This window comes from Osmerus mordax, chromosome 13, assembly GCF_038355195.1.
Source record: "Osmerus mordax isolate fOsmMor3 chromosome 13, fOsmMor3.pri, whole genome shotgun sequence".
Classification (NCBI taxonomy): Eukaryota; Metazoa; Chordata; class Actinopteri; order Osmeriformes; family Osmeridae; genus Osmerus; species Osmerus mordax.
Genome location: NC_090062.1, coordinates 12,545,125 through 12,571,601, shown reverse-complemented (window position 1 = coordinate 12,571,601; position 26,477 = coordinate 12,545,125). Strand labels below are relative to the sequence as shown.

Genomic DNA, 26,477 nt, shown 5'->3' with positions numbered 1-26,477 from the left:
TACTTCTGCGAGAGAGTCCTCTTTTAAACGGGTTCAAATGGGTTCTGCATTTGTGTATAATCATTCTTTACATATGACTAACACATTATTGTTTCTTCCAGGCTGCAGCAGAGTCAGCAGAAGCTCAGACCATCCGCTCTGTGCAACAGACCCTGGCCTCCACCAGCCTATCCCCAGGCCTGGTGCTGCCCTCACCCCTCTCCCAGCACGCCTCTATGTCCGCGGCTGCCCAGGCCCTCCAGAACGCCATGCCCCGGGCCATCGCCCCCAAGCCACTGCAGATGAGGCTGGGGGGCAGCCAGATCGTTACCTCTGTGGCGGTGGCCCACCAGAACATGCCATCTGGCGGCGGAGTGCCATCACAGCTGCTGGGCCAGATGGGCGCTGGAGGTGCCATGGTGGCCGGAGCCCAGTCCACGGCCGTGTCCCAGATGAGCCCCCCCATGCAGCCAGTGCAGCAGCATGCCATGCAGCATATCCAGCAGCAGCAGCAACAGCAGCAGCAGATGCAGCAGCACCTGCAGCACCACCAGCTACAGCAGCAGCAGATGCACCACCAGCAGATCCAGCAGCAGATGCAGCATCAGCATTTCCAACACCACCTCCAGCAGCAACTGCAGCAGCACCACATGCAGCAGCAGCAACAACAACAACAACAACAGCAGCAGCAGCAACAGCAGCAGCAGCAGCAACAGCAGCAGCAGCACATGCAGCAACAGCAACTGCAGATCCAACACATGCAGATGCAGCAGATGCACCAGCAGCAGATGCAGCAGCATATCCAGCAGCAGCAACAGCAGCAGCAGCAGCAGCAGCATCAGTCCCAGTGTTCCCCACCACATCACTCACCCGGTACGCCACACTCAGTGGGCGGCTCCGCCTCCCTGGGCAGCCCTCAGCCCGCCACCCAACAGCCTCACCCCTCTCAAATCCAGGCCCACGCCCAAGTCCTGTCCCAGGTCAGCATCTACTGAGCCAAATGGAATTCTTATCTCGAAGAAGAATAGAATAAAAGCATCATTTCATGTTGCTTTTTTAAGTTGCACTTAAGAAGTGTGTAAGAATTAGAATGTTTTACAAAGAACTGTCCATTGTTATAGACGGATATGCATACACATGTAAAGGGGCAAATACCTTAGCTGGATTTTTGTCTATAAAATAGGCCGTGCTACAAGGAAAAGTCTATAGGCGTGTGCCCATTGATTGTTCGTTTGTTGTTTTGTTTGTTGGTCTTACTCTCAATTGTCAATTTGTAAAATGACTTGGGGGGGCGGTAGGGCACATTTCGGAAAAGACTGGCATACCCTTCACAGGGAAAAGGCCTGTTTTTATTTAACGACAAAGCTTTATTTATGGGGTCAAAGCAGTCAATTCAGCCTAACTACTGGACAGATGAATGGATTTCAACCGAGCTTTTGGCAGCTCTGGCCTCTCGAAAAGAGCACCTGAACTGAGAGACTTATAGGTACAAACCCACACACTAACCCACACATGGAAAATGTCTGTTTCCTCGCTGGCCAGTATATTCTACCTTGTCCCTCTCTTTCTCTACCCCCCACATTCCTGCAGATGTAACTGTTTAACAATGGCCTAAGGGAACTTTTCGAACAAATCATCATGCATTTCAGGCCATTTCTGAGCACATTCATCCAATGTCATGAAGGCAGACAATGTCTCGAGGAAAGAAAGGGAACTGAAAAATGTCCAGGGGATGGGAATTGCTAGATGGAAGAATGAAGACATTAACTGCCATAGATCATTCATGTCATCATATGTCATCAAACTGTAACTGTAATCTGCTGTATGTGTTTTGTAGAGTTGGGAGAAATCAGATGTCCTCTTTCCAGTAAAATACCCTCAAGCTCGTTGACTCCAAAGTGTGTAACTGGCACTCCAAAAAAATCCTCCTTTTATGTATTTGTTTTTACCTCAGATGTTTCACAACTAAATTATGTTTTATTTTGTGTAATAAAGGGGATATTTTATGGTAAAGTCCAGGATCAAGTTTGATGGTTTCACGATTGATGTATTTTTACACATCTCCTTGATACAGTAATCTTATTGAAAGTAAAAGAAAAAAAAACTAGCAGAGCCATTTGTTGCAATGAAAAAGTAACTGAAAAGGTAAAGGAGGTATTTTTCGCCAGACGTAATTACATCCATTAGGAGAACAGTTGTACATTTTTCATATCACATGTTGTAAAGTTTTAATATGTGAGGCTTTAATTAAAACATTGGTAAATGACCTGTGGATTGCTATACCACATAGTGCATTTCTGCTCTTTTATACTTTTTTATGAGTTACATAAGCAGCTTTTCATTTGTTTGTATTTTGCTTACAGATAAAATCAACTGCTTTGGAAAATTGTCCATAGAATAAATGCATTTCAGTATGAACTTGCTTTGAGCTCTTAAATGGAACGTTAGTTTGAGTTTTTCTTAGCCATGAAACAAAAACAAACAGAGACATTCCATCACTAATATGATAGTAGCCATAATTTTGTATGAAGTATTATATATTTCATTGTGTCTCCTTGTTTGAAATTAAAATAACAATCACAAATATTTATTTCAAGGAATTGGTTCATTTAAAAAATGATAGTAACTATGATTTTGTATGAAGTATTTCTTCATGTCTTGTTAGTTATTGAAAATAAAAAAGATAATTAATAATTATTCAAATAATCATTTAAAGATGAAAAAAGAGATTTGTATGTTTTCTAAAAAGTCATATACGTATGTACAGTATGTAAAAAAACAAAACCTTTGCAGGGATATGTCCATTCATGTTTTCCATGATTATAGTGTGTACAGTTTCAAAGTGATTACAAATGTCATTGTGTGAAAAAAGTGTGTATATATATATATATATATATATATATATATATATATATATATATATATATATATATATATATATATATATATATATATATATACATACATGTATATATGTATACGCATATGTATATATAGTGTTGAGTCCTGACAAGCTCACCATGTAACTGGTACTTGTCTCAATAACAGTCCCATTCTCACTGATCAGTGGTTTGGATTCTGACTCTTTCTTGCTACATATGAACCACTTCATCCAAGCTGTCTCCATGGGGCTCTGAGCTGCCTTGAATACGGTGTGTGGGGGGAGGGAAGGCTAGCAAACAATGATTATCATATTTCCACACTAGGGAACAGAAGCCTCTGGACTAGGACAGCCTTTTTTCAGCAAAGCAATTGTGAAATCTAGACGAGTGTTAGATACAAATTAAGGGGAGAATCTGTTCTCATGCATATTTTATACCACCTTGATAGAATTTTCAAATTGTGCTTTCTATTCAATTTCTTAGTTTGAGAAGGCATTTGTAATTTGGGTTGAGCTTGAGCTGCTGCTATAGTGATTGGGTCCTCAGCTCTGTGTGGAAACGATGCCCATTTCTCGGCTGTGATTAATTGCAGCATCTGTCCTGTCAGAAGCCGTGGTGAAGAGACCCGCTTGAAAAACTGCAAATAAGCACTGGCAGTGGTCATAAAGCGCTTATGATGGAGTGAAAATTAAAAGCAGCAAGATCGCGCATGACCTGAATCACAACAGAGGGAGGGAATGTAAAAGTGGAGTGTCCATGGCGACCAAACACATACTTTAAAAACACACAGTAATGAGGCTATGGGAAATGGTTGTTATTATTCTGAACAGATTCACGGCAGAGGGCATTAATAATGCATGGGCCTCCTTGTTATTCCATAACCCCATAGCACTGCGGTGACTGTGTGTACAAATATCTCACAGCCAGGGATGGAATTATGGAACTCCCCAATAAAAAGGTTACAGTTGTTTTCCAAACACTGCTGCATCCACAACACATTTCAGATGATTATATCCATTTAGGGGATGTAAAATTACAACTTGAATACATTCTAAATGCAGAAACAGGCTAAAATAAATGCTGTCTGTGGGATCAATGAATCACTATTTAAGGACTCAAATCCACTCAAAATAGTAGATGGCATGCCATTCTGCACTATATTCACCTCCTGCCATTAAGCAAATATGATCAAATTTATGAGGGACACAATGACAGTAACACGTCTTGTGATTCATGTCATCACAAATTGACCCAATTGTCTTACTCCCCACTGCAGTGGGGGGCTTGGCATTATGCTGTATTTGACTAAGGAGCCAGATGTGGATGCTAAGCAATCTAATGTTTTAATGATTTATTTGGGTCCTTTGTTGTTTTCCTGTTCAATGCACAGATACAATGTGGGGATAACAATAGGCGGCTGCCACTGACCGGGTTGACTGGTCAACTCACGCAGTAGCCAGTCCTTGTGTCTGGAACCAGCTCTCAGATGCCGACCTGTCATTTCACCAATCAAAAAAGTATCTTAACAAGACCAAAATAATACTTCAGTCTCACACCTGGTCCTGGAGAAAGGACAGTTGACCCTCAAGTCCAATGGTAAGCTTTGTTCAGAGAACCATTACGCGCTGAGCCCAGCGACAAGCTATGTTTAAGGAATTCTTGACCTTGCAGTCCAATTGCGAAGGCTTTGCTTAGAGCACTATTGACCTCATGGTTCAATGGTGAACTTTTCTGAGGTGCCTGTTGGCTGCCCTGGCTTGGGTAAATGCACTGTTGACTTTTCTGACCACTGGTAACCTTTGTTTAGAGTACTTGAAATCTTTTACATGGTGGACTGACATAGTTGAGGTGAAAAGCACCTTCAGAGAATAATTTCTAGAGTGGTTTGGTGGGTCTGAAAAAGGTTGTGATGACTCATGCAGCCATTGAAAAATGTATCATGAATCCATATTCTAACAATATTTTATCATAATGATTATAGCATGAGCCATTAGAACATGTCTCAAAATATAATTTATTCCACAGCAATTTCCTCTATGTAAAAAGTTTTTCTTCATGATTACCTGCTAGGGTATTTTACAAAATAACTGAGCCTATAGCTAGAAATACACACACACACACATGCACGCACACACATGGATTTCTTCACAACGATGTTGCCTTGGTGACATAGTGATTCGGTCTTTAGGTTTATCCCTCTCACTTTTGTTGAATTGTGTGAAGGTAAGCCTGATCTGCCACTCTCCTGACCCTGGTCTGCCAGGAACTTGCTCGCACACTATCACAGGCACTCTGTTTATCCTTCAAATATCTCTGCGTTATCTCTGTTATATTGGATTGGAATCACAGAATGCAATACCGTAAACCAAGAACGTGATGTATTTACACTGAGACACCTGCAAGAGTCAATAATCTAGATTCTATTGTACATTAAACCCAAGATATTTAGGTCTTTGAGTATGTAATGATGTTTATCTACAAAAAGGTCAATCTCATTCTCATTGCTTTTCAGTCTTTTGTCTTATGTAGAGGTCTATGCAGTGCTTCAAAAGGTTTAGTAGTTTGACCATGAACAACCAACACAAACACATTTCTCAAACAGAGAGACAGAGAGAGAGAGAATTCCACAGACCTTATTGTCCACTACAGAAAGGTCAATGATAATACAACACTGATAATACCAAGATTCAGGCTTGTTACACATTTGCATGTAATGAATAGCAAGCAATTGGCCTAATCCCAATTAGGATTTTAAGCAGTTTGCACACCGAATGTCTTTGCAGGTGTTTATGTTATATTGAGTTGTAGACAATTTGAAAACTACAAAAAACTATCACTGAGTTGAGAAAGCTCATTTGTATTGTTCTCGAAGTCCCCAGAAGTCAGACAGATGTCTCCAGATTGCAAGGACTTGTACTTACTGTAAGTACAAGTCCTTGTACTTACAGGTACAAGTACTTACTGTAAGTCGCTCTGGATAAGAGCGTCTGCTAAATGACTAAATGTAAATGTAAGGAAGGGAATGCACTTTCATTAAATTCAGACTCGTTTGGATCCAGATTACACCATCCTGCTTTTTCTTCTGGCCTATTGTAACTTTCCAAATTCTTTTCATCAGTACTTTATAGTCTTTGTGTTCAGCAGAGGATCCAGCTCTGAAATAGCTTTTTATTGCAACTAATTTATCCTGTTAATGCAGGCTACTACTGAGCTCACGTGTTTCTATGGTAACAAAACTGATAAAGTGTACCGAGAGACCATGGTGATAGATTACACGTGCATGCTGTGTCATATCCAATTAAGTCAAACCGACTGTATACTATATTATTCCATGGCTCTGAAGAAAATCAATAAAAATGGACGGTGCACGACAAGGTTCCCCCTCTGTTCCCTTTCTTATCCCCCTTTTGAAGGCAGAGAAGCCAAGACAGATCATGCCACTAGGATGTCTCTTCTGCTACAAGAGGCAGGTGCTGTGTAGACACCATTCAAAACTTGGCCTATTCAATCTAAACTCCTCCAACGCTCCATTCATGCATAGCAAAACACCATCTGCTCCTGTTTTGCCTGGAGCAATCACAGCTGACCAAAAAAACCATGATAACAGCTGTTGCCAAACAAAAGCCAAACAAAGGGAGCAGGAAAAGGTTAGACGCAAGTTCAATGCTGAAAATTACTCAGTGAAGGAGGCAATGGAAAACATTGGCTCTCTCAAATAAAATGGTTAAAAAAAATAGATCATTTCAGTAAAGCAATCGTAAAAGGTCAGACTTTTAATCCCCATGTCTGGTGGAGCCCTGAAACTACAGTTGTCAGGTGATAATAGATGGACACTGAGAAAGATAGTCTCACACAGTTGCCCTGGGTTCTGCAGGGTAGGGGGTAAACCAAATGAGGTATGTGGTAGCCTGTAATGCAGAACATTAGTTATAAAAGCATGCTACACACAAATGTGGTGAGAATGATATTGCATTAAACAGTTTCCCTGAATGAAGATTTCAGTGATTATAGAGACAAAATACTTGACATGATATTAATTATATTCAAATTATACCATTAAATGATTTATTTTCCAATGTTGTTCTTACTCATATTAAATAAGACTTCACAAAAATCCAAACCAAAAAATAAATAAATAAATAAGGACTGATGATTGTGAAATTATGATGTTGGTGGCTCTGTCATAAATAAATGTCCCACTGCATTTGTAAGGGCTCACTTCCTCTCCACCTCTGCAATACACCGCATTGTAGTATGACTGGCATGGGGTTCCTAAACTCTGGGAGGCCTTCCCTCTACCAGTGTATGGCTGTTGACCTCGGGGAGGAGCAGCCAGGACATGTGAAAGGCCGAACAGCTTGCATGCCTTCAGACCTCAGCTGCTCCTGCAGCCTGTGCTGTAAAACCACTATTAGAGGCCCACTGACCTCCTACCAAGCACTAGGGCAACCACAGACAGACACAACTGACAAGAACTCAACAGATATGGCATCTGAAGACACATATCCTGGTTGTAGTCCACAGGCCATATGTGAGCCACACTAGGCTGAGTGTGCCTGGGAACTATATTCTATGTTTTATGTTGACTTTTATTTGATAGTGAGCTCCCTGTGGTTCCACCTGCTGCTGTAGGAAGAGTGTACCTGTTTGAGATGACCGGTGATAATTAAATTTGACTAACAAATACAGTAGTACGCATTGGTGATAATCTGCCACAGACTCTGTATGCCCATACGATGCATTTAATCTCATACAGTATCAAGTCTTTAACATATCATTTGCTCCAGCTTTGGAGCCACAATACACAATAAAAAACATGGCCAGATCCACTCTAACCATAGGAAAAGACTGGAATGCCTGGGGGTCTGGAGAGTGTAAATCTGGAGTGAGGGGAAGAAGTAGTGAAGAGGACAGGCTCCAGTCTGTTTCCATTAGAGGTGATTTGTCTGCAGCTCTGATTCCAGTCCCAGCAGTTTTATCAGTTTAATGCACAGGCAGCGTTCATTATTTTTTTGCAGAGAGGGTCGGCCTCTCTTCAGCAGAACAAGTGTGGGCTGTGTTTCTGTCAAAAGGGGGTTTTAGTGCTTGACCCGCAAAGCCATTCAGCTCTCAAAGTGATCCATTGTTTGTGTCCTCTTTTTGTTTGCACTTTACAGAGAGAGAAGGGGCCACTGCAAGGGAAAGGAGAGGAGGGCAGCCGTGGTCTCAGTGCCAGAGGTTTACAGTCATCCCACTCTTAAACACATTTGGGCCAGTTTCCCAAGCTTCTGGCATGTAACAGTACACACATTTAGTCACTTGCCAAAATATCAGCTTTGTAAAGGGGTACAAGGTACCTAAAACAGTATATCGTGTCGAATTTGGCCCCTTCATATTTCTGGACCATCGACTGAGAGAGATTGTTGTAAACCACTACGGTTAATAACACTTCAGAGAAGTTTTGACATGTTGTGGAAAAATAGATCAGCAACTTTGCTGTAAAATGGTCTTTACTTGCAGCCATTCTAAAACCTTTCATGCTGGAGAACCACTCAAGAGTGTTGAAAATGTCCGTAGCTCCACTGTAGCTTAAGATGTTCTGTTTGAATCTATAGAGTATATAGTCAGTTTGCCTTTGCCCTACCAGTAGGTCAGTTTGTCAACTACCCCAGCAATCCATATAGTCCAAAGCCTATTCCCCTCCTGTAGCACTATGGTCAGGGTTAATCCTCACCATTTCCCACTTCCGCTCTTTCAGGACCAATCCAGCCTAATTTGGACAGGCTTGAGGCCTGGTAATATGGGTGACGGGTTTCATGCAAACGCTGGTGACTGGAACCCGTCTCATCAGTAGGCGCAGTCAATTTGTCTTGCACTTTTGAAGTGATGGGGGGGGGGGGGGGGGGCTGAGAGGTGGTCGGTCTATTTATCATACAAGTCCTAATGCGCTAATTCTGTGTTCATGATCGCCAGCAGCATCATCGATCACTGTCAGGTTGACAGACCCCTCCCCCGCCTCCCCCTCTGAAGCTGTCTACACGCATAAGGGGGTCATTTTTTCACAATGTCCTAAATTTCTGAATTTCTCTTCATCTTACAAATGAGCTTGCCCTGCCACTGTTGATTAATGAAATATAAATTTCCCCCACCAACCCATTTTTCCCTCATGCTTTTTAAATGAACGTCTGTATATGGGATGAGTGGAGTTTGTGCAAGAGCTGTAAAGCCTTTTCATAGTATTCAGTCTGTTTTGCTGCTGCCTTTTCCATTAGAGGAAATTGAGAGTGGCAAAGAAAAATTATCTGGGTATCACTGCACACTTTCTGAAAGCTTTGTTTGTGTCTGGCTCCAACTGGAATAATATTTGTAAGATTGAGACAAAGTGGGATGAGAGCTCTGCAACAAAAACATTTTTCTCATATATACTGTTGATGTAAAACATCTTGAGTAAAACATGATGGCTGCAATCTCATAGTCTGGTCATTTACAACAGACAGTCATGTCTAGGTAACTTCATATTTTGATGCATCAAGGTTATCATAAGTTTTACATAGTAAAGTGCAGTGCAGACAAACAATATTGAATATTGAAAAAAAAAAGTGTGAAAAGGTCTTATTCTATAAAAGATTAAAGGTGACGCTGCTAATTCAGCGAGCGGACATCAAACATGAGCGCTTGCTTTGACCTTTTCTGTGGCTATGAGAGCAGGGCACCTCACAAGGGGAAGTGTATTAAAAAATAAATGGAGGGGCTTGCTGGAAAGGTCAGGACACATGTTTCCGAGATGTCTGGTATGTGTCTGAAGCCTGGACGTCTGGACGTGTGAGATGAAGAAGGAGAATTCAAGATGGTCTTAGACAAATGTAATGAGGCCTTGAAAATGATTGGCCTTTAGCCTGGACTGTTGCCTGACAGATGTTGTGAGACTTAACACTCCCAGTGACATATTTATTCATATTTATTCGATAAATATTTGTATTTGTCATGATATATTTGGTGAGCACCCTAAAAAAACTGTACTTTACAACCAGAACATTTTGCAAGCAGGGCTTTAGGACAACAGTAAGGGATGGGACACGAGTTGGCAAGAACAGTTTCAGTGGCTTTGACCCATCAGTGTCTTGTCTTCTCAAACATGAGGGCTGTGTGAGCTGTCTTTCTTTCCTGTGAAGGGGATATGGGGGGAGGGGGGGGCGGTGTCACTGGGTGCATTCAAGGGTCACTGGACCAGAAGAGGGGAGGGAGGGCTATTGTGGAGAGTCCACAGACTGATAAAAAAGGTTCCAACAGACCAGCTGCAATGTTGGGATTATGTAAAATTAACCGACCACACCCTGATGAACTTTGTCACTCTTCTGTTCCTTTCGATCCAAGGTTATTCACGTCTTATTAGATAATCTCCAATCACAGGCTCATATTGGTTTGGGAGTTTTATGGATCAATGGCTAAAGCCTTGAGTTTACATGTATGCTTTCTTGAAACAAGACACAGATTTGGTGAGATTATAATAATGAATGTATTCATCTTTTACAATGTTCATTGAGCCAGAGGTTACAATATTATTGAACAGCAATCCCTATCTGAGCAGCTGTTCACTTATTTTGGATTGTGTATGAGTCTGCATCCTAATGCAAATTAGGCAAATGTTTTCTTAACCAGATTTCCTCCCATCCACCCCTCTATATATTTCATTGATTTAAGATACCTGGTGGAAATAACATGCTTAAGTAAAAAAAAAAAATCCTATTTGGCAACCAAAGTTTATATGAACTACTATTCATTGGCTTGTACTGTGATAGTGTTGCCCTTTGTTGTCTTTACAGATGGCAGTCACTGTTAATTGTGTTAATGTCTTAAAGGGAGTCAGGTGGCTGAGCGGTTAGGGAATCGGGCTAGTAATATGAAGGTTGCTAGTTCGATTCCCGTCCATGCAAAAGGACTTTGTGTTCTTGGGCAAGGCACTTCACCCTACTTGCCTCAGGGGGAATGTCCCTGTACTTACTGTAAGTCGCTCTGGATAAGAGCGTCTGCTAAATGACTAAATGTAAATGTAGTCTCTTGATAAGTTGCTTACATTTTCATGTTTAGAATTCCATTGATAATTTCTGCCATGTGAGAGGAACAAAAGCTGCATACAAACATTCTGACGACACTGTTCCTATTGCATGAGTTATCGTTATGGCAAAATAAACTGAATTGAACAAAAAACATTTGTTCAGTTCATCTCACCACACCTCAGGTTTTTGCATCCAAAGTAGAAGGTAGCTATAGGACATTGTGAAAATGAGGGACAATCATGTCATGGCAGTATATCATGCATTGTGGAAAATTAACTGTCCTTGACAGGACATGACATTGACTTAGAAAAGAATGGGTCAAAATGGTCAAATTGTTGTTTGCGTCAGATGAGGTTGGCTGGCAGTTTGAAAAGCTTTGGAGGAGTCATAAATAATATCTGGCCCTTTGGCTTTAAGACCTCTTATTAAAGTCAACTATAAATATATATAGAGATTTTACATAGTTTGATTTTTAAAAGGAGGGTAGTAGTTTGATAGAACATTATTCCTACTCCAAACAATTTGTCAACTAAAAATATTCCCCATTAACGTATTGAAATATACAGTATACAAATATTGCATGGTGGCAGTTCTTCACAGGTAAAAAGGTCAGAATTTATGTAAATGCAATCCCTCTGTAGCAATAAGTAAGATTTCTATAAATCTATAGAAATCTATATAACAAATATCATTGTGTGTAGTACTCTTCCCTCTCTTTCTCCCTCTTTCGTTTTTTCTTCTTTTTCTCTCATTGGTAAATGTGATGAATCACAGCTTTGGTTCTGAACAAGCCAATGACTTTAATTTTCTGTTTTTACTGTAATAAACATTGACATGAGAATGTGCCTAGGGCACAAAGCTCTAATGAGAAAATAGAATTAGTTTTTCAGCTGACTGATCAGAAACATTGTATACATTATAATCAAGCATTTATTTGACATGAATAGTGTTTGTGTGCACGTGTAAGTGTGTATGTATCTCTGTGTGTGTGTGTGTGTGTGTGTGTGTGTGTGTATGTGTGTGTGTAAGAGTGTGTGTATGAGTTTGTGTGTACGGTTATCTGTGTTGTTTGTGTGTACAGTGTCTGAGGGCACGTGATTGTTTTTCACAGAGGCTGTGAATCTGCTTTTGCAAAATAAACAATGCTTTTGAAAGCTAAATGTTGATACTGATACCCAACATAGAGACCCTGTGTACTTTGGGATATTGGTCCAGGACTCTAATATAGTATATGTAAGTTGTGGTATAACCTTTACATTTTGTGTCATTCTTTCACTGCAATATCCAAGGGAAAGGTTACACACCAATTAACTGCCCTGACAGTGTAATTTATTTCATCTTGCATGTATATAAATTGGCCCTCTTGGGTTTGACCGCTCTGACACAAATGAATGACTGAATGTACATGGGTTTCACAAGCTGAAGGTGATGGCAAAGCCCATGAACCATGAGCTGGCCAACATTTGCACTTGGATGACTCACTGGAATCAAATCAATTGTATTTGACATCAGCTTCTCCATTGAAGAAGGATAACTGCATACAGCCTTTTCAGCTTGTTTGTACAGTGTGGATTTCTTTATTTATACACATTTCCTTTATTACCTGATCAAAAGAGATGGTCCATACTCACTCGAAGGCTGGTCCAGTGTATTAAATGATTACTGGTTCTTGGTAGACCATCTCCCTTTGAGTTTGTTTTACCTCCTCTGCCACAAATACTGTTGCATATTGTTCATTAGTGTCAGTCTGGTGTTTCTGCAGTTTTGAAAGTGTTTTTCAGCTTGAGAAAGATAGAGACTAAAGGGGACTATGCTGTCTCCCTTGATGCCATTCAACCCGACTCACCAACCAAAACAAAGAATAAAATACTTGTTTATTGCTGTTTTGCACAATCCGTTTCTCATGTCTTTCTATGAGGAGGACCTGCTGTGATCATTTTAGTTTGATAAAAGCTAACAAGGACTCTGTGGGCATGCATGGAGAGAGGCGTTTAATTAACACAAGCACACCAACACACACAAAGCCCAAATATACACCCACTCAAGCAGCCAGAGTGAACATCCCATCCCAGTGTGATGTCTTGTGAGGGGGTTTTTCGTGCACGTTTTAAATGCTTTTACGTCGAGCATGATCTATAATGATTTATGGATGTTCTAAATGAAACGTTTGTGAGTCTTTACTTTGATCAGCACTGAACATCTGGTGAATTTGTGGCGCATAGTCAACAAAAAGGACACTTTTTGTACTATGTATACCTGAGTTAAGACATGAAAACATACAAGTGCACAAGTGAGAGTTGATATAGTTACTGTACTGTAGGTTTGGTCATTCTGCTTCAGAAACAGTAAATAGCTTTAGTGTTGCTTTGTGAGCTAGAGTGATAAACAGCAGTGGTTTTGTGGAGATTGTACTACGGGCCCCATTGTTCTCCTCAATGGAGGCTGTGAAGAAACTGCTGAAAGGTCAAACTGCACATCTGGAATGTAGAAAAGCAGCAGACCTGCCGAATCACAGCTCTTATTGCCGTCTCTCCTTACCACAGTGGGGCTCCCATACCAGCTGACAAGGTACAGTACAAAGTGGATTGCATGCCTCGCTGGCTGTGTGTGTGAGCCCAGTGTCCATCTGCTGGGACAAGGAGGGGGGGCGGGGGGGTCAGGAGGGCGGGTAGCCACAACGAGGGTAAGCGACAGACATACTGTGATCTGGGATTAATCCTCGTTGCATACTACATCTAACCTATTTTAGACCTCACACACTCGTTCACACACTAAAAACAACATACACTCAACTTTCATAACTCCATAACTTTCAGTATTGATTGTGACAAAATGTGTATCCTGGTCATGTTTCTTTGTGCTTTATCTGCACCACAGCCAGTGTGAAACCTACATAAGTACTGAGTGAGCAGCGCATAGGCCTACTGTGTTTATTGCCCCCTCCCCCCCCAGCCCCCTTTCACTATTCCAAGACATAAATACAATACCCCACACTGTTTAATGTACTCTACATTGATATGAAGTTGCTTTTGCTTTGTTGTCGGCCCATGCTTGGTTGGATTTAATTATTCACATACAGTATTATCGTTCTGCAGTCCTAGTCCTAGTTACACAAAGGATGACATCGGCTTTCGCTGTGCTTATATAACTGTGAAAACTGAATTAAATTTAAAAACTCTTACATCGCTCTCAAAAGGTGACACTACCATAATCCTGTCACAGCTAATTAAAAGTACTTGACTAAAGCCCCCAGAAGGTTCTGTGGAAAGTTCTATTGTGGAATACATCACTTAGAGCACAACCCTGCTACTGTCAAGTTTTTATTTTATATTATATCATATTATATTTATCCGTCCTTCCCCACGTTAATGTTTTATACACACAATCTTCTTAATTAACAGCTTTGTAGCAACTGTATCATAGTTCTATCCTTGCATTATAGGTTTACACCATTGCATGCATTCCATTATTCGTTTTACTTTCAAATATACACTTTCATCTGGCTTGTGCCATAAAACCTGCTTTAGTTTGTGGTGGATCATTAATCATTATTTTACCTTATTTTGCTCCTATGGGGACGTTTCTGTTGTTTTCATCCCACAGTATAAAATACACAGTGAAACATTGCATTTTCCACTGTTACAGTTATTTTGCCCAGCCGTTGCTATGCAACAATGTGAAATGTTGGTACAATAAGATTTAGATTGCTTTCAACAATAAAGCGCTGCACATAGCAGCATATATGTTACAAGAGTGTGTGCTTTTAATGTTGCCAGGAACAGTGTGATGTAACATTAAACAGATCTGTGTTAGATCCCGATCTGTGTCCTGTTAGTTATTCATGTGCTGTTGGGTCCTTTCTTTTTCAAACCATCACAGACATTTATGAGATTGAAATAGAAGCATTGTTGATGCCCTTTTTGATACCGTAACACTTTATTTTGGTCACCTATTTATCTTGCGCTGCATAAGCACATGCACATTTTTATTTCTGTATTATTCTGTTGTGTCAGTGCAAAATTGATTGATGGATTGGTTGTCAAGATGACCTTCATACAAAGAAAATATATATATGTCAATGTGGAGCTCCTGAAAATGAAAACGTTTAAACCAACATAATCTTATTAGTATTTGAACACAATTGATTTTCAAAACATTGTTGTTAAGTTGATCAAGTCTTGCTTCCATCCCAAAACATGGGTTATTGGGCTATCTGTGGTTAACCCAAAGTGGCACTTAAAAAAGAAACATATCAGTAATCATCACTTTCTTTATTTTCTTGACACATTCGACAGGAATCTGAGCTCAGAGAATAAATATGGACGCTTCATAAATAAGTCCCCTAAGAACAGAGAAGCCCCCTGTTTTTAGAGTACACTTACCAGTCATCACTCAACGGACGGAAATGAGCCAATTATTTCTTATACAACAGCATGCCAATTAGCTGGAGAGATCTCCTCTCTGTTTATGGTATTTCTGGGTGCTTTGTGGAAGATGCTGTCAGACAGTTTCTCTTCAAGTCCAAAGCAATTTATATGAGCATCAGTGAGAAGAAGAACAACTGGGTATTCTGTCATTGTTTGACACTGATGGCTAGTAGGAGAGGATTTCAGATCATTTTAGACTGTCGGTTGTACTTGAACTCTGATGCACTGTTTGGAAAGTGTAGCTTAGAGATGTGGTAAGTGTGGAATAGAAACAGTTTGTAAAATGTTCCTAAAACCATTGTGGAGAGAAGGTGTGGACAAACTGATGAAACAATACTGCAAAGGCTCCAATATCTTGATGATAGCAATGTTCCTTCAGGTATTTTCATGATATGGCTTTCAAATATGCCTTTCGAAACATTGGAGTGAGGTTTTTTTTCTTCTTTTTTTTCTCCTCAATAACATTTCTGTGGCTGTCTACTCAGTCAGTGTAAAGTGATCCAGCTGTACCATGCCTCTCTATATAGCTCTCTAAATGTTTTCGGCTGGCAATGCGACTCCAGGTTATTCATGAAGGGAGCAGCTGCTGAATTTTCTCTTTTCATACCGACTCAGCATGGGCGTAATTATCAAGCTCATTTTCTTATCTGATTCACACACGTAACCAAGACACCGTTTTCCCTCCTCTAAAGCCCACTTGTTACTGCGTCTATTCTAAAGCACCCAAAAAAAAAAGAAGAGAAAAACCAAAAAGGAATCTCAGCTGGCTTGGTTACATTTAGTTATAAAGGCCTCATTGTTGTTTTTTATGGAGCGCAGCTTAGCAAATTTCTCACCAACTCTAGTGTTTTGTCCTCTCCGAAAGTTCTCTCTGTGCTGTCTTTTGAAAGGCGTTTGCAGGTCTGCAAAAAGACATGATATAAAATTGAATTAATTGTAAATGAAAAACAAAAGCCAAATGGGGTACTGTAAATGAATGTATAACGTCTGTTAATTTGCTCTCAATGAACAGCATACGATCAAACAGTTGTTGCTGCATGGTCTTTATTTCACCATATGGTGTTTGAGATTCCCATTGGCCACTATTAATCCAGTTATGTGATCATAGCTTGCCCCTGTTTTAAACACATACTACCATGCATGGTAGCCTCTCATGAAATGTAACTGCTCTGTGTCTGTAAAGTTATGGAATAAAATCCATCAACAAAGAAATCATACCACTTGATCATTTAGAGAGCAGGAGCTAAGGAAATGGCAATGCATAATTCCCTTATATAGAGCCAATGGCCCCAGATAATGATTTTCAATTTTAAACCTTTTTCAATTTTGACCTTTAAGTAAGTCTGACCATGAATATAATATTATGGCTGAGGTAATGAATTCATATAGTTACTCAGGTCAAAGCTTTCTCTATCAATGTGTTTATGGATTCATATTTTCATAGTCTTTAAAGCATGTCACTTTGGTTAATGGATTGTAAGATATCCTACCTCTAGAGGTTCAAGATTTCCAAAATCAGAATCAGAATCAGAATTCGGTTTATTCGCCATGTAGGTTTACACAAACACTTTACTGTGGCAGAAAGGTGCAAACAATAAACATATACAGATCTTAAATTAAGCAAAAAAAAGTACAATAGTCTAAATCTAAGAACTAAACAATCTAAAATGCAAGGTGCTGCTGAGCGTGTCAGGTCTCCCAGACTCTGTTTAGGCAGCTGTTTATGGTCTTGCTGCTTGGTGCAGTGTAACAAGTAGGCTTACCTCAGATGTGTCTTTCCTTTTCCAAACAAACTATGTGAGAGGAGATTTCAAAAGACCAAACATCATGTATGCATGTTCTTTTATAAAATGGGGTCCTTTTTGGCACGAGAAAAGGGTGTATCATTGGGTTGTTAGTATTCACCACTTGACCTTGAACTGTTTCTAAGTGAGGATCAGCCTAGTTCACCACACTTCACAGTAAAGAAAAACAAGCCAGGGCCCACACCCCATCTGACATCTGCCTTGCAGTTTGCATTTAGGGTCACTGTAAAATAAGATAATACTGTGATCTCACATGTGAAATAAGTAAAGGGCAAACAAAGGATGAAATACTCTCCTTGTAAGACCTGTAACTGATGCCATGTTAAGAGCCATCTGCCTCAAACTTTTCTTGGCTGTCATCAGTGATTCTAATTCAGCACAACAAAACACAACTGGAGCAAGCTCTGGGATTCTGCTCCAGGCTGCCCACTGATGAAAAACAAACACTTTCATATTGAGAGGAAACATAGATGGACATTGGCTGCATCACCACAATTCAAGGGAAGGAAAGCTATTGTCATTGAAGTGTACTTTAATGGAATTCAAACTGTCTAAAATATTTTATGGCAAACTTAGATCATTTTTCTTCATGCAAAATCAAAATCAGAAAAGCACTCAGCCTACCAGGGCTTTGTATATACAGTATTAGCCTCAGTAATGCTTCATAATCAATACATATGATGCTAGTTCATAAAGGCTAGGACATCAGGACCTATTCAAATTCCATGAGATGTAGATCTGAGATAGCATTTAATATGGATAATATTTTTTCACAATATTCTGTATTATTTTCAAAAAACCTTTTGCTCATTTCTCATATTAACATTTGGCTTGACTAAAATTCATTAAAGCATGAGCAGTTCAGCCACTGCAGTACAACGGCATCCTAATGCAGGCAAGGTAAGCTGGGCCCTGTAATTAGGTTAGAATTAGTTCTCTTACACTCTAATTAGTTCATGTTCTGAGCATCCATCTTCCTTATAGCATTATATACCAGGAATTATTCCATGTAAATTATAAAATTAAAGAGACAACATAAGCTTTGACATGCTAACCCAACAAAACACCGCTGTTTATTAATATATTTGAAATGTTAGAACCTCTGCACAAAAACATGGTATTCCTAAATTTGTTGTAGTGGTGGTTGTAGTACATCTGTTTATTACATTTCATTTGACTTTTCATAACATGTTATGGAAACGTGGAAGTTTGTTTCAGTTGTTGTGATGCTGACTGTTCCTGACGAAGCAGAACAAGAGAAGGTCAGTATATAAAGGTGCGCTGTAGCCTGGAGACAAAGTATCATTGATCATTCACAATCTCTTAACCTCCCTTATCTTCTCATTGTGACTTCAGTACTTCCACTTGAAAATAATATCCAACTTTGTCCAAAGAAATTGTAAATTTGGGCTACAAAGCATTGCAGAATCAACAACTATGTAATTTTGGTGGCAATGATTAGTGTGGTGGTCTATTCAGTACTTTCACAACTCACCTTATAAAAGCTTTATTCAATATATATAGTGCAACCTTTTTGTATGTCTATTACTAAAACTATTTTCATTGTGCTATTGTATTGGTCTCTAACAGCCTCTACCAACTGACCCCTAAAAACATCCTCAGCTGATAATTAAATTGTGAGATGCAGGCAGAGCTTTAGTTTGTGTTGACAACCTAACCATCTCCAACATGTTCACTGCAGCTCTGTTTTGTTCTGCCCCTGTTGGGCCACATTCTCCAAGGGCTGCCACTAACAAAGCTGTACTGTTCTCTTGCCAAATTGTTCATTAGCTGTAAAATGTACATGACTGCATTATAGAAACAAAGCACGTTTCAGACTGTTGTAGTAGAAGTTATATTCCCAAGCCTGAAAATGTATGTGCTTGGATTCTGAATCTCAAGAGACACTTAGTCGGACATTTATAGAAAGGTAAAACACATTAGCCTAATTAGTTCCGTGGAAGAAAATACAACGTACGGTCAACATCACAATGGCAGCACTGTAACAGGAGTTATTTTGTGAGATAGTAGTTAATTGGAACAAGAAAGTAAATCCTGCTCGCATAACACAAAGCCTAGCTTTTGTGAGGTTAAACACTTTGTTTTGCCTCTATACTCATAGTTGCGGAAACAGGTGTAAACGATAACCAAGGAGGCACACGGACCACTCAAGCAGGGTGCAATGTGTGTGTATACATATATACCGTAGATATATACATAGATATCGATAATAATAACAAAATAAGAAAGCTATAACAGAGGTATCTCTTACACTTCACACAGTGGTGGGAGGTTCCAAATTACAGTGGAACCCCTCCAATGGACCAGGCTTCCAGCAAGACCTCTTTTATGGAGACTCTGCGCTTTTTTGTTGAGGGTGGAAAAAAAGGTAAGTGATCCTTGAATTTGAATCTGACATCGTCCGTGCTGTCTTTCTCAGCATCTACGTAGCCTGAGTGGACAAGCGTGAGCTCCTTATCTTGTCTCATCGTATATATTATAAAACGTTTTCACAGCCCCACATTCCACACAGGCCACTCACAAGAACCCACCTGGAGCTTCATGTCCCACTCTTGCACCCCAGTCAAAAAATAAATATACTGCCTCTAATGTCAATGCACAATAATACAGTACAGACTATACATATACAGTACATATGCATTCAATTTGTCTAGCCTAGACTAGTAATACTTGGATGAAATTGTAAATGCCACATAGCATATTTTCCAGATCATGTGATGCCTATCATTGTGATGGCAAAAGTGTGGTGTGAATCGTCTAAGCAGTTCGCCATTCAAAGCTAATGCATTCAATCATCTGGAGCAGCTGAAAGCAATCCCCTCTGTGAAGAGTTCTGGGTAAGTAGATGCATTGTTGATTACCTGTAGCCACTCTAAACACAAAGACACAGCTGTTCACTCATGCCTCACCAAGACACCAAGCTGTCCTCAGAATAGAAAACAATGCATAACAAAATGATATGGAGAAAGGGCTGAATGTATGTCTTGAAAATAAACTCTTAGACCATAGCTTAAGTTACGACCAACTGCAAAGGAAAATGTCTCATTAATTGGAAATGATACTGGCAGTGTACAAGGCTGAGAGAATGGCTTCCACATAAATATTACAGTTCAGAAATTGAGATCTATCAATCTGTGAATGTTCACCTGCATCACACATTTAACTCAAAGTTAAAAAAAGTTTGTTGTTATTGTAAAACATTCTGGATGTTTTCTTGTGCATGAAGACATAATACAAAATGTTGAAAGGAGACCAGTTTTATTATTGTGTTGCCTTCAGAAAAGAGGTTAAGAATGAACACTTACAAATGAGCCACTGAATGTGTTCTTCACAGCTATTGTTTTTTGAAGGCATTCATTTTCCCTCAGCAGTATTCTAACATGACTAACAGGCCTGTCTGGAGGACTGATGTTTATCCTTGGATCTCAAATTCCTGCCTTTCCCAAACAGGGCATGACTGACCTGGAACAGAACAGATGCCTTCTTTATACTGCTGCCCCAATCTCTCAGGACGAGCAAAGCAGCTAGAGATGAGGAGAGGTTTTCACCAGAGTGGTCTGGGATGCAGCCTGCATTTTAACAACCTGCTCATATTATCCTTCTTACTGTACCCAATTCTCCTTTAAATCATTAATTTTTTTAGAATCCCCCCACCCCCATTTAATCAGAGACTGCTTTTTAGTAAAGCATTTGTAATGTGCTTGGCAGGATGCCTAATTCCTCATATCCTTTGTGTGTGTGTGTGTGTGTGTATGTGTGTGTGTGTCTGTGTGGTAGTAGTAGAATGTGCTTGTCAGAGGGAGGGAGGGAGGGAGGGAGGGAGGGAGGGAGGGAGGGAGGGAGGGAGGGAGGGAGGGAGGGAGGGAGGGAGGGAGGGAGGGAGGGAGGGAGGGAGGGAGGGAGGGAGGGAGGGAGGGAGGGAGGGAAAGGATGGGAAATAAGAATGTAAAAGTTTTGTTTTGTATCCCCGTCACATTTTCAGTTTGCTGACAAAGTAAGTTGATTTAACATCTTTACTTTCAGCTGTTAAATAGACTGTGGGACGGGGATGGGACAGGGGATGGAACGGGGGATGGGGGGGGGGGCAATGATTATGTGGTTCAAAGACCACATAGGGAGTCAGGTGGCTGAGCGGTGAGGGAATCGGGCTAGTAATCCGAAGGTTGCCAGTTCGATTCCCGGTCATGCCAACTGACGTTGTGTCCTTGGGCAAGGTACTTCACCCTGCTTGCCTCGGGGGAATGTCCCTGTATTCACTGTCAGTCGCTCTGGATAAGAGCGTCTGCTAAATGACTAAATGTAAATGTAAAGACTAAACCTATACAGCCACCCTTGAGTGCTCTAGGACAAAAAACTGATCCCACTAGTTGTACAAAACAAAAATGCAGGTTCAATTTCCCGGTCACTCCTTTGTAAAAACTGACACCTTTACCAACTTTATTTGATCACTAATACTCACAATGTGAAGTGGGTTCCTCGGCTAGCGAACGCTGTATCACACAAACACTGATCCACAAACACTGGGTTGTATTCAGTTCCATTTGATGCACAATCAGAGTAGCATGATGTTAGGTGCAAGGGTAAGGCCTGCATCCATTAAGGCTGCTGACCAGTCTTCTTTGTTGAACCATTCACTTAACATGTTTTTTTTCTGTACTCGGAAAGTTGATGTCTGAAATGTAATCGCTGATTATTTTAGCCAGGCACATGGCGATGCACATTCTGAGCCTCTGCAGCACCATTAATCTGCACTGTGGGCAGCTGAGGAATGTGCATTGAATAGGACATTGATATTTGGTATCATATCTCCTGTCACCAGAGCCTGAAATAGCAGTCATTATGTGAAGCTCTCTATGTCAGCGGTACAGAGCAGAGCAGACATGGATGGAAACATGGATGGCTCACCACCCAAATACAGTTGCCGTGAAGACCTCTGCATGGACCACAAAATAAACAATGCTAAAACAGGCTAAACTGTTTGGTTCATTAATCATTGTCTGCAGTTTAGAGGCCATCAGATGTCATGCTGACCGCTTCCTCAACTTCCGGAGCCCAAGAGCTAACCAGTAAAAGCAAATGATATAGTACATATCACTGAATGACACAAAGCGTTGTGTGCTTGAGGAGACGTGTAGTCATCAGTAACAATGGTGTGGACATTTCTTGGACAAGCAGCAATTTATCTCTCCCTTTGTCTTTTCATTCCACTTCCATCTAGGTAATAATAGTCTTGACCACAGAGAGAGAAACTATCAACGGTGAACACATCTCTTCCTTCTTTCCCCAGTGACACCGCTGGGGACTCATAGTTGCAAAAACAGCCAAGAGCAACCAGAATAGAGGCATTTACAGTAGGACACAGTGTGTCAATGTAAATGACAGGCATATGGCTGGCCATTTCATAAAGCCACGCTGTTATGATTATTAATTATGGATGATGTTTTTGACCTCTCTTTGTCAGATTACTTTCTGTGGACAGCCAGCAGTGCCTGTAAGTGCTGGCTGTGTGACCTGTAGCCGTTGCTTGTTGCATTGTTCGCCCAGCAGCAGGTGGCTTGCATGCTCTTCCTTTGTTGCTGGTGAACTTGAGCCATATTGGCACATCAGCAATTTCCCAAGAGACCAGAGTGATCAGGTTCAGCTTGCTGTGTTTAGATCTGGTTGCGTCTTACATTTTAGTGCGTAGCCTTCGCAATTATGAAATGAACACAAGGCAACATAAGTGGCATCACTCAATATTAACACTGTATCTCTGATTTGATCAATAGTTTAAAACACTTGTTTTGGAATTGAATAGTTCAATAGTCTTTCTACTGACTTGTATTTTTTTTTTTACTTTTTTCCAATGCAGTGAGTTGCTGTGGTCACAGAGCCGCACTAACAATTCTGCAGCCTACGACCCAGGCATGACAGAAGAATTCAGATATGCTCTGATGAAGGGTGGCTATTTAAAGACTTTCTGATAGCACAGAAGAGCTCAGGGCTCCATGACAAAGTTCAAATTATTTCAAGGATGCCGCAAAATCCTACAACCCCTTATCAATAAATACTCGCAGAGACAGGCACGGTTTGTTATGACAGATATATTTTTTCACTTGACAAGCAGAACTACCTCTCAATTACAACAAGTATGAGTATTACAAGCCTCGCCAGTGCCAGGCCATGACAGCAGCTGTTAAAATGCAAACATCTGCTCATTCAGAAGAGTTATTTTTGAACTCTTGAATCTAGGACAGAGGTATAATTATAGGTTTGGTAGAAACTAAAGACCTGTATGTGACTAATCTGCTAATGTTGTTATGTTCAGTGTTCTTATTTAGTTGTAATGCACAGAATGTTTATCTGCTATCCTATTAATATAAAAATAACGAATGGATTAGGGCATGCATGCATGAATGTCTGCAAGGACCCACACTGTACAGTATGGAAAAATACGGAAACCATTCTTTCATTACCGTTTAACCATTTAATGTTATGACACTCATTTGCAGTGGGTGGAAATGATTTTCCTGAAGCATTTTAGCGAATCAGATCTTTTGCATGTGTAACAGACATGGCTGCAAACCCGTCGGAGGTACACTTGGCAGACGTACACCCTACCCCCGGATCAAACCCCCGACCTACGAGATCTCAGACGTGACCGTTACCAGCTACGCCAATGAAAAGCTAGGGATTTGCTAGCACGGGTGGCCTGTATAGAGTTAGTTTAACCGCTCTACACCGGCTACACATGCAAACTACTGCAGCAATTGACATTTAGTCTGAATCAACCTGCCTCTTTACTTAGTCCGTTACAGTATAACAGAAGCAGTCATACGCTCTTAGTTCTGTAGGCCTACTTTATATGACAGAAAGACACCAGGAACCAGACAGATTAATATGGATGGATTTTTTCAATGGTGTAGGGGTAGGCTTACACAATATGGTCTATTCGTTCTATTCTTTCCACATTTCCTGTTCATGAAGATCTGCGGTTGCTTGCACTGATACATTTCTCACTCTGAAATTGTGTAGAGTAAAGTAGGTCACAACAAGGGCTGTCTCTGTTAACCAAGCATGTAAATAAATAGACACATTCCCACTTTGAACCAATCAGAAAACAATTATACTTCATTAAAATGTTTCAGTGCACTGCTGTGAGGATGACAAGTCATTTCTAACTCTGTTTCATTGCAGGTCCCTGGGCATCCAGATGAGAAGATTAATGGAGGCTCTCAAAGGGATTTGCAAATGTTACCTATCAAATATGTTGCCTGAACCTCTACTCATTGCAAACAGCAGGGCTTCTTGCTTGGCAGCATCGTATTCATTCAGTTCAATTCCCAGTGCCAAATCATCACATTACACTCATTCATTATACTCAGATCCTCTGTTTTCATTTTCAACATAATATTGCCAAGCAAGTTTGAAGAACATTTTTATTTAATAGCATTAGTTCTTCTTGTTTTTGTTAAATTGTGTGCTATTCCTCCAGACCTTGACTTGCTCCTTGTGTGTTAGAACACTTTAGGATTTAAGGGTTAGAAAGGTTTACTGTCTTGCTGGGATTTATAGTTCTCTGTTTAGCCATTGTACCGTGGGCTACCATCGTGCCTGGTGTGATTTAGAGTGTAATTGAACGGTGCGAAAATTCTGCACATCTTTTTTTCTGCCATCAAAATAAAAAATCTGAATGCTCCTCGAGATGAAAGAAAATCACAGCATGCTAAATCAATTTCTACATTGTGATGAGGTCATGAATTCTCCGATATATGAAATTGTCAGGCAGAAAGAGCGTGTACAGTAGAAGGTAATAAAGGAGAGGGAATGATGATCATGTCTTCTGACTGTAGGCTGTGGAGACAAGAGAGACAAGAGAGAAGGCCTGGCTAAAGCATGCTGAATGTTACTGTTTTTCCCTCCTCCAAGCAGGGAGATGAGAAATTCCATCTGCATTGCAGCACATCACAATTCATTCGCGCTGGAGCTATGCTGCTTTTCCAGAAGGGATGAGCATGAGAGACCGTAACCACTACACCGAGACTGATGAAAGTGTTAAAAAGTAAAATGCTGCTGCTAGGAAATGGGGCATTTATTACATACCAGTCAATGACAAGTCCTGAAGTGTTTGTGTGTGTGTGTGTGTGGTTTGAGTTGATTTTTGTATATGTAAGTGTGTGTAGCCTACATGTAAGTGAGTGTGTGTTTGCCTTCTGTGTGCATACTATACGACCAAGCTAGATTTCTTCATACTATAGACAGAGTAGTTTTTAAGGGTTTTTACTTTTTACATTTTAAAGCCAGGCTTGTTACTTTAGTTTCAATCTGTATTTGGTGGCATGAACAATATTATTTATTTGCGCAACTTTTTCAATTTCCTGGCTATCACGCACAACAAACGTAAACTAGTCTACGAAGCTACCATTGAGCAAGGCAGAAGTTGAAAGGTTTCAAAATTATTTTCGAAATAAAGGTTTTGAAAAGAACAGAAACGTTTTTGTGTCGTGTTGTGTGTTTCACTTCACGTGCGGGAAAAAAAAGTTTTAGAAAAAAGGTTTTGAAAAAAAGTTTTGAAAGATTGGAAACAATGTTTTCGAAAAACGTTTTGGAAAAAGTTGAGAAAAAAGTTTTGAAAGGTTGAAACAATACCAGCCAATCAGAAACATCACCACTCGAAAATCGCACCTCATTTACATAGAGTTGAGAACATCTCAACTGGAATCGCTTGGATCGCGTCGTTCGCCTTACGTAAGCGATTCGCCCGGCTCCATTGAAAATGAATGGAAAGCATCGCGTTGCTCAAATTGCTTCGCTGTTGTGGACATGTACAGTTTTGGTTCTGTTTCATCGGGTCATAATGTTTAAAGCCGCGCAGAGATTTTCAAGCAAGCCAGGTGGCAGGAGGGGGGGGCGGAGTTCGTTGACTAGAATTCTCTCAACTGATTGGCTAGCGAACCTTGCGCGTGCTTCAGTAGGACCCAGTCAGTCCCTGGAAGACTAATGTCTTGTAATGACTAATAAACCTGCTACGGTAAGTTTGTGTTCAACATTGTTTTTGTAAATACAGTACAGTAAAATTACTCCACGTGCTGCTAAACTGCAAAGAAGATTGCTAACGACGGGTTATTCATACAATGTAAATAGTGATAATGAGGCAAGTAGTTTCCCAGCAGCAGCTAGCTTGGCTTCGGCCTGCTGCTATGCTCGTGAGCGGACACTGCAGTTAGCTGGTTTGCCATCTCGTAAGAAATCACAATTTATATTGTATGTAGGGACTTTTGCATAAGTCGCTGGGACCCAGCTTTTCAGCTTAGTTGCTCAAGTTCTGTTGAATTATCAGGTAAAAGT

General features: G+C 40.4%; 1 protein-coding gene across 1 annotated transcript in view; it reads left to right on the top strand.

The window, feature by feature from the left end:
• The window catches only part of tox3 (TOX high mobility group box family member 3), a 35,970-nt gene extending 33,416 nt beyond the window's left edge, over positions 1 to 2,554 (top strand). The window contains exon 7 of the mRNA XM_067249119.1: positions 102 to 2,554. Coding sequence (XP_067105220.1) covers positions 102 to 974 — 873 coding nt within the window. The 3' untranslated portion in view covers positions 975 to 2,554. The remainder of the gene's footprint in view (positions 1 to 101) is intronic.
• Positions 2,555 to 26,477: the final 23,923 nt, after the last annotated feature.